General features: G+C 38.3%; 1 protein-coding gene across 1 annotated transcript in view; it reads right to left on the bottom strand.

The window, feature by feature from the left end:
- LOC111346409 (uncharacterized) overlaps nucleotides 1-1,241 on the bottom strand; it is a 1,339-nt gene extending 98 nt beyond the window's left edge. The window contains exons 1-2 of the mRNA XM_088744370.1: nucleotides 982-1,241; nucleotides 1-890 (exon numbers count right to left, since the gene is read on the bottom strand). The exon at nucleotides 1-890 is cut by the window's left edge and continues 98 nt beyond it. Of these exons, the coding sequence (XP_088600496.1) occupies nucleotides 508-890; nucleotides 982-997 (399 nt within the window). The 5' untranslated portion in view covers nucleotides 998-1,241 and the 3' untranslated portion in view covers nucleotides 1-507. The remainder of the gene's footprint in view (nucleotides 891-981) is intronic.
- Between the last annotated feature and the right edge of the window lie 12,287 nt (nucleotides 1,242-13,528).

The following is a 13,528-nucleotide window of genomic DNA, read 5'->3' as shown; positions in this document are numbered from 1 at the left end:
AAATAATTTTGTATCTGGATATTGGGCGTGGCTTATGAAAGGTACAGGGTCACAAGCCCCACTACCTAAGCAGATGGGGTACATGAAATCTTAAAGGCATAGGGAGGTGCAAACCTTTTATTAAGTTTGAAATATTCGATTTTGATATTTGTGTTGGTTGCATATTTGTTCTTTTTTTGTGACAACAAGAAGATTTTAGCCTTTTTGTGGAGAGGGGGGATGGGAGGTCATTTTAAAATTCAAACCAAAAGTACTTGGAAAATATGTAGTTATTTTAGAGGTAATATGACTTCATTAGTACCTACATGCAGCTCTCTGTAACTTTACTTTAAAGTACCCCAAGGGTCAAACATGAGAAAGGATATTATACTTCCCCCTCCCATCCCATCAACCTACACAGCAGAATGTAATAAATATATTAAATATTAATATTCTTTAATGTGTGGCAAATCCTTATCCTCCCTCCCTAAAATTAGGCAAAGAATCTTCCAAGGTTGGTGGATCCAGTTAAAAAAACTCGGAGGTTGTGTTGCCATATAAGCATGTTAATGCATTTCTTAATAAGGCATAAACAATGTACATCTTTCCTATTGAAGAAAGTCCAATCTTGAGGTTCTTTTTGAAATCTACAAACTTGAAGTACTCAACTATGTCTCCAAAGAGCCACTCTACAGAGACTCTCACTGAGCTCATAGCCTTATTAAAATTTACCATCTCTGGGGTGAGTATCATGTTTCTAAAACGGGTCTGGAGGTGCACCCTCAATGGGTAGGCGGGGTCTCCATAAACACAAAGTGGACGACCCGCTGGCCCAGGTGAAAAAGCATAGCGTTGAATATCTTGAAGAAGATTGGAGTCTGCTAGCATGGCAGCGTCGTGTCGTCTCCCCTCTATGAAAAGAAGGAGACAAATTAAAACCATTTAGATTAAAAATTTTCGGGTCTTTTTCTGAAGGGTAATTTTATATTCCATTTCCCTTACCGATTGGTCCATACATATTTCCAATAATTCCATTTGGTAATGCCACGGATTGGAATTTTACACCGTGAACTCTTTTGTGACCATTGTAGACAATGCGCTGATTTTGGCCAGGCTTGCTTATTGGTCTAACTGTCCCATCAATAAAGCCAAAACAGTTATCCAAGGGGGATCCCTTAGCTGTTATGGCGTTACTGTATGTTTCCAGTGAATGAGGGTTGAGGATGCTATCATTCCACTGCAAAATTCTGTGACTGTGTGCCTGGTAAATGCCTGGCTCGTAATCATTGTATACAACGAAGAGCTCTTTATATCACTTTGTAATGCTATAAAAAAAATTTAAGAAAAGCTTACCCTTTGCCAGACAAAGCAAAAATACGAAATTTGTAAATGACATCAAAGCAAACCATCTTCGAAAGCATCAACAAAAGAACACTTTCCGTTGATTACAAAAAGCACTTTTTTACCGCAGGTCAGTTTCTCATTGCAGGCGCATAAGGCAATATACCGGATGAAAAGTGAAAAAGTCGTGGTTGAGTTATGGCCGTTCTGTCGTAATCTTTATGTTGTCAATTTAAATATCAAAATGGGCATTAGCGTACTGGCCTTCTCAACTACACCAAATCTGAGAAATAAGTCGCAGTTTGTGTTTTATCGCAGCACTCAGTCTTTCCGAACGGCAACGGAATATGCACTTTTGAACGGTTTTATGACAGATATAATCCCGTGGAAACATAACAATGTACAGAGGAGGTTAGAATCTCCTATTGAGAAGTTTTTCTTGCAATTTATTTCAAAAGTACCCGGGAGATGTAACTAATCGTCATGAATTGTAATATTATCTTAAGTCGGTAATACGATCGGTGAGCAATTGGTGACCAGTAAAACCTCCGTATTTCTCTCAAACTATTGCGATACCCAGAAGTTTTTTATAGCAGAGGAAAAGACAATCCCTCCGCGTAAAGTATCAAGTATTTCATTTTACTTGAAGCTCTGCGAGAACTTTTTAACTTTTTTTGAAAACTCAAGAAATTTGCATAATTTTTACTCATTAGCATATGTCATGTTAAATAATGCTATAAAAAATGTAATAAAGAAGAGTCACACTAATTATGTTGTTATTGTTTAAGTGTGTATACATGGTAGTTTGTGAGAATTTTGTTTCACCTGGATTGCTGTACAATTTTCCAGAAATGTTGTCATTGAAAAAAACAAAATTTGAACATATTTTAGTGTAGGTTTGGCTGTTCAAGGGTACCCCCCTGAAAAAAAGAAAAGAAAGAAGCTTGAACAAAACTAATACCATATCTACCAATACTTCTCCAAGTTATGCCTATGTGGAAAGTTTGAGCTAATTCTGTGATGTGCACTGTAGCACCTTTTGCATGGTTTTCTCATGGATAGCCTCTTAAGTATCTATGTAAAATTGAATTTTTAACATTTAATTGTAATGGGAAATTGAAAATTCTTATATTGATAACTGCGCAATATAAGTCAATAAATTATCAAAATTATCATTATTATTATTGTTAATATTAAACATTTTGGCTACCTAATTTTCCTCTAAAGTTACTAGTTCCATTATAAATCTCATTTCTCTGCCACCCTCCTGGGGTTTAATGTCTTTCTTAATTTCTTTTCACATTATCGATTTTAAGCGTCACTTCCGTGAGCGGGGACAACAAGGAATTGAATCAGTTACACTCTGCTGAAAGAGACTGTGACTTCCCTAAGATGAAATCCACGATTCCTCTTGGATTTTCTGTTGACTCCAAAGACGCAATAGGCAGAACGCCCCTAATGCATGCTGCTATGAATGGCAACGTTCAAGCAAGGAAGGGTCTGCTCAAGAGAGGAGCAGATCCGTCCCTGATGGACGACACAGGATGGAGTTCGTCACATTTTGTTGCACAGGGTGGAGACACTGATATCGTTGGTCGGCTTACTCCTTGCTCCTTGCAAGGGAAAAACACTCACCACGCTCAGCGATCGTTCTTTCCATGAAACCGCCCCTAAATTGTAGAACGATCTTCCGGGTCCTATCAGAAATGCCCAATCTTTAAACGAGTTTAAGAAAGCCATTAAGGCTTTTTTATTTGGAAAAGCTTTTTAATTCTTTGTAATGTAATTTTCAGTTTTCTACATCATCTTAGTGGACATTTTTTTTCTAGTTTTTAGTATCTATTCAGAGTTGAATTTTTAACATCTCATTATAATGCGCAATTGAAAATTCTTATATTTATTATTCTTCTTATTATTATTATTATGATTATTATTTATAATTATTATAATAGACACTTACGGACCTACTAAAGTCGTGTTTACAGAGCATTTTTACAATTACCTTAATGTATTTCTAAAGGAAAAGCACGCCTAGATGCCAGGAGCACAAACAGAAGGAAACAGTTGATGTTTTAGTCGTGGGCTGGTAAAAGTTTGCAGTCAAGCCAAGTTAGTAAGGCACTGGGATCGATCTTCAAGAAAGCTGGTATCGAGGGTCGTGTTCATCACACCTTGTATCGAAAGAGTGCAGTTACGCGATGCCATAATAAGCATAAGATATCAGCAGCAACCTTGCCGATCTCATGGCTCACGGAGAGGGACCCGCTGAGAAATACTCCAGGTTATTTGACAAAAGTAAGTCATCAGTGAAAGCACCCAAGAGGCTATATGGTATCACGAGAGACACTAACAACAACAAGGAAAACACCAATAACAACTTTTAGTTCTATAGCGCTCTTATCCTATGTTCAAGGCGCCTTACAACACTGTGCAGGGGACTTTACCAGACTGCCAGTGGCAGTTTATAATCAAGAAAGGCGAATTTAAACAGATGCCCCCTCCCCCCAATTCCCAGTAAACAGGCCAGACCACATAACAGTAATCTCGTGATGTGGGTTCTTTAACGTCCCCTGCCTAATCAAATTAACTAATTAATAGATGCAGGAGACGGGACCTACGGTTTATTCGTCCTTATCCGAGAAGACTAGAATGTCTATCCATTTCTTGATATTATAGAAAGGTAGCACATTCTCCTCAGTTATTTTAAGACCATGAGTGTTGGTCTGGCTAGGGCTCGAACCCTCGATCTCCCGCACAACAGTCCAGCGCTCTAACCAATTGAGCTAACCGGGGGGCGGGGTCGAGGGTCAGGGTCGAGGAAGAATCAGTTAAAAGCGAAGGTGAAGACCTTCAAGTTGAAGGTACAACCGCAGCTCGTTCTCCATGGAATTCCAAGAATTCTGCAATCTATGCAGCAACAGCAACTACATTCAACCAGTTGATGTTCACATTGATCCAGATGTCAAGGCTCCAACAATCCCTGCAGGACTTGTCCGGAGCGATCTTCTAATCTGAAGAAAACAACAACCGGCCCGGACGAAAGTCCTTTTTGGTCTTTAAAAGAATACGTGGAACTACTAACCCCTTATGCGTGCCGGAAATCTTTCCCTGTCAACTCATTCCTGGCCTGAATCTTGGAAAAGAGCGAACATCAGTCTATTACCTAAGGTTGATGTACCTAAGGAGAATGGTGATTTCCGGGGAATCAGTGTAACACCGGTGATGCTAGAGCTCTTGAAATGGCTGTATACAACGTACATGTCAGAAGCATCGTAGAGGATCACCTGAGCAGTAGCCAATTCGTGCACAGAGAGGGTGAGAATTGCACATCTACGCTCCTAGCTATTCAACACCAGATATGCAAATACCGAGACGATAATAACTGTAAAGCTGAGCGACTTTTACCATGGACTTTTCCAAGGCACTTGACTCGGTGAAATGTAATCTCTTGTCCACCAAGCTTAAACAATTACATGTATCTCCATATCTTGATAATTGATTTCACAGTCTTTTATCCGGTAGACAGCAACACATTTTGTCCGGTAACTATCACTGTAGGTGGAAAGCCGTCAATAAGGGTACTACACAAGGTAGTGTTCGTGGCCCCCATCTCTTTAATATTTTTCTTAACTATCTTGAAATTACATATGATATCTTCCCTGCGTTATTCAAATATGCCGATAATTCGACAAGTGTGGCACCGGTACTAGGCAATACTGATACCTCTGTAGCCATAGTAAATGAGTTTTTAAATTGGTCGCGAGATAACTGTATGTCATGTAATCCTTGTAAATGCAAAGAGCTTAATTAGAACGAAATCGAACAAGGACACTTATAATCCAGTCAACTGCATTCCACAACATAATGAATAGTGCTTACTCGGAGTCATACTTCAGAGTGATTGTAAGTTTAGTTCTCATGTTAAGGTCAAACTAGTTAAGGCTAACAAGTGCCTCCATATATTAAGAACTTTGAGAAAGGAACAATATGACCAGAATGGATAGATAGCGCATCTTGTCAGCAGTGGTACTACATGTAAAACCCAGTTGCAGCAATAGGAATTTGTACGACTGGCGCAAAAACCATTACAAAGTGGAGATTGTAAACAACTCAGTATCCCCGCAGTACAGCAAATGGAACAGGGATTTCATCACAATCAACTTCTAAATATCAAGCTTTTTTCAGGGAGTCTTTTACATGCTCGAACATTATACTGGCTTCGAGCCTCGAGATTTATTTTCCTTGATAATAACATGCTATAGTGAGTGCCTACAAAATTACATGGGTTCGTTTTTCGGTGTCGCTTGAAATATAACGCTGCTTGTAACATCTGTTTGAAATGTTCTGTACTGTGTTTAGATCGCGTTCATACGCACCATACACTGAAGGGCCGTAAGTTAAATTAGGTAATACAATTGTCTTAAAAAGTAGATCTATCCATTCTGGTCATATTGTTCCTTTCTCAAAGTTCTTAATATATGGAGGCACTTGTTAGCCTTAACTAGTTTGACCTTAACATGAGAACTAAACTTACAATCACTCTGAAGTATGACTCCGAGTAAGCACTATTCATTATGTTGTGGAATGCAGTTGACTGGATTATAAGTGTCCTTGTTCGATTTCGTTCTAATTAAGCTCTTTGCATTTACAAGGATTACATGACATACAGTTTACGAGCGCTTAATCGAGGTTTTCCTCTTTTTTTTTTTTTAGTTGTTTTCACTTCAGAATGCGCGGAAATCAGCTATATATCAAGAAAAGGCCATTTCTCGTCGTCTTTGGAGCGACCGATGGAAAATGCATGGAGAAATACAGTGTCACGCCATCGTAATAACGTACATGTTTATGAAAAATGACCGGTGATAGGATAGTTTCGTGTAAATCAGCCCACTTTAACATGTTCCAAATGACCTACAGTGCATCTTCAGAGGTTTTCGGATTGCTCAAATTCTCGTGAAAGAAGGTTTAGCAGTCGGAATCTGGATGATATGCACAGGGTTTGAGGTAGATGTTTGTAGTTACGTCGATGAAGGTTGATGAATGTTTTTTTAAAGATGACAACCAGAGGCAAGATTCCTCTTTGGGATATTGCTCATAAGATAACATTCTTTCAAAGCCTCGCATGTTTCATTTGTCTGAAACTGTTTTTGTTAAAAGTTTTAGATGTAAACATCGCCAAATTATGCAATATCTGATTTTTGGGCTTCTTTCAAGTATTGCGCCTATGAAAACTAGAGGCCGATCCGCAAAGACTTTTACATATTTAAAAGGTAGAGTATTATAACCAACTAGGTTGGTAGTTTCAGTTCCAGAATCGGTGTACTTTTGAAGAAATTTAGATAAACGTTTTCCCTGTCTTACCTTACAAAAAATGACCGAAACTCTACCGAGATAACGAATCTATTGGTGTGTTCAAATTCACTCCCAGGGAAAATTGAAGGCATCAAAGTAAAGACGAATGATGTCACTATTCATGGTAGAAGTACCAATTTGTAATGTTGCATTTAGCTTGAGATAGAGAAATAAAGATTTTACACTATTTTTGTGATGCTTTTGTATGAAAATGAGGCCCCAGGCCTCGAACAGGCAGCCATTGTTACCATGGCAACAAGAGTGCTACAACCTTTAAAAAGGGGATTTTTTGCATCCCCCTGAGTGCCTAACTCCCCAAACAAAAGTGACTCAGAGGTCAAAACGCGCCATTCCTTGTCACGCAATTGGAGGTGAAAAATCAACAATGCGCACGTGGAAAAGATAACAGACCGCTCCGGGAGTGAAATATCGCTACCAATCTGAACAAAAAGTTAACTTTGGTCAACATTTGTCGTTTCTGCTGCTCAGGTTACCAGAGATTTAAATTTTTAGCGGTTATTTTCGAAGCAAAACGAGCCAAAATGCAACATCGTCTAGTTCGAAGCGGCCGAGGACGGACTACAAACCGTAAAATAAATACGTTTGCCATATTTACACTTTTATTTGAGTACTGTTTATAAATTTGTACGTACCATGCATCAGCGCCAAATATTGATTGTGTATTCGCTGCGTGAACTGCCCTCCGCTGTCTATAAATGTTCAGTAAGGATTGCGTGACAGGCGGACTCAAGTCCTGAGGGGCCCGTTCCTCGAAAGTCCCGGTAACTTAACGGGCCCGAAGCCGTGTTTTAAAATCAAAATTTAAAGGATAGGGAAGCAGGTTCTGGCACCCAAAACAAATCCTTTTGATTCCTTAGCTGATAGTTTTATTGCATCATTTTCAAAACTTTTGAAATCCCCATCTTAAAAGAAAACATAACAGCTTTGCGGGTCCGTTAAGTTACCGGGACCTTCGAGAAACGGGCCCCTTCGGAATCTGGGACATTAGCCCAGTTTCCGAATTACCCTTGGCCTCATTTTCAAAACGAATCCTGGTGCTCATCCTTTCACATGGTTATAAGTTTTCATTCACATGCAAATTAAACTCATTTTCACAAGAATGGTTGAGCACCAGGTCTCGTTTTGAAAAAGAGGCCAAAAGAAATTCGGAAATTGCCTATTGCAAGAGCAAGCCTCTTTACCACAAACACTAAGACTCTTCCTTTATATTCAGTATTATTTCTTTGGGAACGTTGAAATATGCTTGAACGCTTTTTGGGGGACCCATGTATGAAAATGCTTGTAATATCCGCTGTCGTCACTACAGTCAACAACCTAATTTTCTCATACTTTTATTAATTAATGCGGGAAATATAACTCGGGAAAAAAAACTGAAGCAAAACTTCATGTACTAAGCTTGTACTAGGCCTTCAATAACCATTGTTAGGTACCTTCTCGAGTTATCTTATTGTTTATACACTACGTAACGTCTACAGAATCAATAAGAAATCGTGAGAAATATTGAGATGTTGCCTGCCCTGGCGAGAAGAAGATCTGCCTCCGTTTTCAAAGTTAAATCAAAGCAGTCATAAAACTTCGGGTGACTCTTGATGTTTCTATCGCCTCACATAAAGCATTTGTTGAGTTAGAACCACTGCATCCACAAGGCCCTCCAACAAGTTCAGAGTAGCCACACCCTGTCATTACATCTACACAACTGTGCAAAAGCGCACCATGGTACAAATTATCGACGCAGAAGTAATCTGATTGTGTGTCACACGTGAAGACGTTCATTTTATTTATGTATATCGAAAGTGCCAAGTGATTGTATCAGTTATTGCGTGCTAAACGCTTGATGTTTGGTCATGATTCCCAGACACTTGTACACGAACAATACCGGCGTAAATCTTCTCCCATATAATAATGTGGGAAGCGAACAGCTTCAAAAGTAGAGCAACGTTACAACTAAAAACACAATCATATAAGTACGATATGCGGAACAAAGAAGCCATACTTGCCAAGGGTCGCTTTAGAACCGATGTTTTTAAATTCTCATTTTTTAATCGCATTGTGGATTTATGGAATGACCTGCCTGTAGCTATTAGGACAATTGATCGAGTATCATTGTTTAGTAAGAAAGTCAATCAGTTTTATATCATTAAATTTAATTTAAGTAAGGATAGATTTTTATAATTTTTGATTACGTATTGTTGTTGCTATTTGTCTAAGTTAGTTTTTAATTTTTTTGGATTTTATCACAGGCAGTTTATTTCAAATAAGGAATCTAGAATTCTGTACAAACTGGCCCAATTACTCAGATATCTCTTTTTTATTCTTGTATATATATTTAACTCCTTGTTTTTGTTTTTCTTTTGATTATCTGTGTAATTGAATTTGAGTAAATAAATAAATAAATAACATAACAAGTATACAATGTGTTCCTACACCAAAGAAGATATGTAAAAAATTACCACTGATTAGATAAGCTTTGAGACCTGATCTGATGAAGCCTGAAAACTGACAGATATCAGATCAGTGAATGAAAAAGAGGAGGGGGTAAATTAAGCGGAAAAAAATCCCCCACAAGCATTAAAGTATAATTTAAGGTTCTCCAACAAATAGTACTGAATATGAAGGAAGAGTGCTTGTGTTTATGAAAAAGACGCGTGCCCTTGCCGCCTGTCACGCAATGCTTACAGAACATTTAGATCAGCGGAGGGCAGTTACTGGCTGCGGCTTTTGAAGCGAATACACAATCCATGTTCCTGCACTAATCAAGATGTTAAAAATTACAGACCACTGATTGGATAAGCTTTGAAAGCTTATCTGATGAAACCTGTAAAATGTCAACAGATTATTCTATATACAAGGCTACAAGATTAGGAAAAAAATTATTAAAATGTTTAAACCAAACGTTTTCGGCTGTTTGCTGATGATGGCAAATCGAACAAAGAACACTTAAGACTTTTTGTAAATACGTGTTCTTTTCATTAGGAAAATATTTGGTCACATTTACTGATTTGTTTATTTCAAGCGACGTTCAAGTAATGGTTGTCTAAACCTCTTGAAGCTGACGTGAGAGCCACAAAACCGATTTTGCCGCCGTTCGCGAAAAATAAAAATGCAATTGAACTCAAAGTATTTTTTCTAGAAATAGTTCATCCAGACTTACATTCTGGCAAAGTTTGGGGATTTTCGATTTTTTCATATTGCGTACCTCCGGGCGATATTTACGGACGGCCGCTCTTAATGTCTTAAAAACCACGCGCACTTGTCCTCCAACAGAAAGGTGGGAAGCAACAGTTATTGAAGACAAGAAGATCAGTTACATTGTCATCAGATCAGTGAATGAAAAAGAGGAGGGGGTCTCTTTGTTTCTAAGACACATCCATTCCTTGAAGCCTCTCCCCATGGACTCCTGGGCAAGACGGGGGTCATTGAAGTAAAAAGAGTGCACCCTTAACAAGCTGAAAACTTGGAACAAGCTCTCCTCCGGCAGCATATTATCAAGGAAATAGATGGATCACTACAACTCAATCCTAATCATCAATATTACCATCAAGTACAGCTGCAGATGTTTTGTACGGGGAGGACCTGGGCACATTTTGTAGCTTCTGATGGGAAAAACATTACCATCAAAACAGTTCTATATAATAAGGAATTTATGGATGCTATTTTTCCCAAGCTGAAGAATTTTTATTACAAAATACTTTTAACAAAACTAGCATACCCTAGAGTAAAGGATGGGATAGACAGGATAGGTAAACTAGGTTTTAGTTATTCAATGCTATGTAACTTAAGGAATAACTGATGAGACAGTAACTGCATTGTCAGCAATAAATAGAGTACGTATGATGCACGATCCTCGCAGTAGATAGCGCTATTTATGCAATAGCGAAAATCAGACCTGAAAAAAATCAGGCCTGTATGGGATTCGAACCACTGACCTCTGCGATACTAGTGCAGCGCTCTACCAATTGAGCTAACAAGCCGCCAACTAGGAGCAGGCCGTTAAGTTGATTTTTATTTGATTATGAAAGAATAGTAAGGCTAACAGCTTCTAGTAGTTATCATGCTCTTTGGTTTACTACTTGGTAATTTTCTTCACAGTCAAAAGATTATCACTCTAGGTATTTATTGCCAACATAATAGCACACATGTTCAATTCATAAGTCTGGTTACTATGACGCAGAACCCTACGAAGCGTGAAACGCATCCTCGTGATAAGTATTAAATAATCAAAAGCATGATCAAATCGTGGTTTCGTAAACTCTTCAGTCTTATTTTCATAAATAAAGCTAAATGAGGTAAATATCACGAAAACTGTTACACATTTATTACAAGGTAACTGTCGCGATGGAAGTGAGATTTGTATCTTAAAGTCTTCTTGTTATGATCAACACAATGCGATGAAAGCGTGGTTTGCATCTTCTCAAGTCTTGTTGTTATGATCAACACAATGCGATGAAAGCGAGGTTTGCATCTTCTCAAGTCTGGTTGCTATGACGGAGAACCTATGAAGCGTGGAACGCATTCTCTTGACAAGTCTTAAATAATCCAAAGCATGATCAAATCGTGGTTTCGTAACCTCTTCAGTCTTTTTTTTCACAAATAAAGCTAAACGAGGTTAGTATGATTGAAACTGTTACACATTTATAACAAGGCAAACAACTGTCGCGATGAAAGCGAGGTTTGCATCTTCTCAAGTCTTGTTGTTATGATCAACACAATGCGATGAAAGCGTGGTTTGCATCTCCTCAAGTTTGGTTGTTATGATCAACACTTTTCGTGTTCGTTTCCAGTCAGAATAATAAGTTAAGCAATATTGTTTTGATTTAAGTGTGGTTTCCATTATCACAACTTCAGTGTAGACAGTTGAAGTAAGAATGGCTTCACGATTCGCTTCATCGACCCAGCGAAAAATTGAGAAATTACTTGAAGATAAAGATTCGGAAAATACTAGGAGATCGACAGTTTTCTTTAATGATACTCTCTTTAGAAATGCATTTAACTTTTCTGCACTTGATTGTTTTATAAAAACGGTGAAAATTTGTTTACCACACAGTTGTACAGTTTTAAGTGTTCGAAAATAAATTGTGTGCGCTGCGATGATGCGTTTGGCGTTATTTTCTTTAAAACAATTTATAATAAAACAATTATTGGATTCGACCTTGATTATTCCGGATAGCACAAAAACCTCATCCAATAATTGTTTAATAACAAGACAACTCGAAAGGTATAATTTCTAGGAAAACAAGAAAAAAAGGTGCTCTTGCTTTTCTGTGTTTCGCTCTCATGAATGCTGTGAGAGGACCGGCAGTTTAATACTTTTCTCAAATCTATGAAATCTCACTGGTGATATGCAAACCATGATATGTCGAATAAGAAGTACAAAGCCATCCAGCGATATTTATAGACCACTAGTCGAACTCTTGTGTCACAAGATGATTTACAGTTGATTACATGAAAAATATGGAATGATTGCAAATAAGATTTAAAGCTGGGGCGATTAGCGCTGGAAAAGTTCTAGAAACTTCTATCACTGTCACTTCACTTTCGTCGTTTATCATATTTACGCAAAGAACAAACAAAGTCTACGTATATGTGCACGATCCTTCGCAGTAAAGCACTATTTAAGCAATAGTGAAAATCAGACCTGAAAAAAATTTCAGGCCTGTACGGGATTCGAACCACTGACCTCTGCGATACTAGTCCAGCGCTCTACCAATTGAGCTAACAAGCCAACTGGGAGCAGGCCATCAAATTAATTCGACATAAACCCGTAGATGATAAATCAAACAACAACAAACATATGAAACATATGTATGAACTGCGGTTATGAAACGTATATGTGCACGATCCTTCGCAGTAAAGCACTATTTAAGCAATAGTGAAAATCAGACCTGAAAAAAATTTCAGGCCTGTACGGGATTCGAACCACTGACCTCTGCGATACTAGTGCAGCGCTCTACCAATTGAGCTAACAAGCCAACTGGGAGCAGGCCATCAAATTAATTCGACATAAACCCGTAGATGATAAATCAAACAACAACAAACATATGAAACATATGTATGAACTGCGGTTATGAAACGTATATGTGCACGATCCTTCGTGCACATAGCTCAATCGTATATGTGCACATAGCTCAATCGTATATGTCCACCATCCTTCGTGCACATAGCTCAATTGGTAGAGCGCTGCACTAGTATCGCAGAGGTCAGTGGTTCGAATCCCGTACAGGCCTGAAATTTTTTTCAGGTCTGATTTTCACTATTGCTTAAATAGTGCTTTACTGCGAAGGATCGTGCACATATTCGTTTCATAACCGCAGTTCATACATATGTTTCATATGTTTGTTGTTGTTTGATTTATCATCTATGGGTTTATGTCGAATTAATTTGATGGCCTGCTCCCAGTTGGCTTGTTAGCTCAATTGGTAGAGCGCTGCACTAGTATCGCAGAGGTCAGTGGTTCGAATCCCGTACAGGCCTGAAATTTTTTTCAGGTCTGATTTTCACTATTGCTTAAATAGTGCTTTACTGCGAAGGATCGTGCACATATACGTTTCATAACCGCAGTTCATACATATGTTTCATATGTTTGTTGTTGTTTAAACAAAGTCTAGGAGGATCTTCTCCTATGTTGATTTAAAAACTGACAACCATGCAACTTTTTCAAAGTATTTTTCAACACGGAGAATGTCCACAGTTTCTTCGATTCCTTAAATTTGAGCAAAATATAAAACTGCCGGTCATTTAGTTATTTGAAAACTGTGACCTGCAGTCGACCTAACTACGAAAATCTTATCCACTCAAAGGAACAAAAGTAAAAGCAGTAGTGCGACCCGGGCCTTAT

The sequence above is a fragment of the Stylophora pistillata genome, chromosome 14 (assembly GCF_964205215.1).
Source record: "Stylophora pistillata chromosome 14, jaStyPist1.2, whole genome shotgun sequence".
Classification (NCBI taxonomy): domain Eukaryota; kingdom Metazoa; phylum Cnidaria; class Anthozoa; order Scleractinia; family Pocilloporidae; genus Stylophora; species Stylophora pistillata.
The sequence above is the reverse complement of the archived record's forward strand: the minus strand, read 5'-3'. Positions and strand labels throughout refer to the sequence as shown.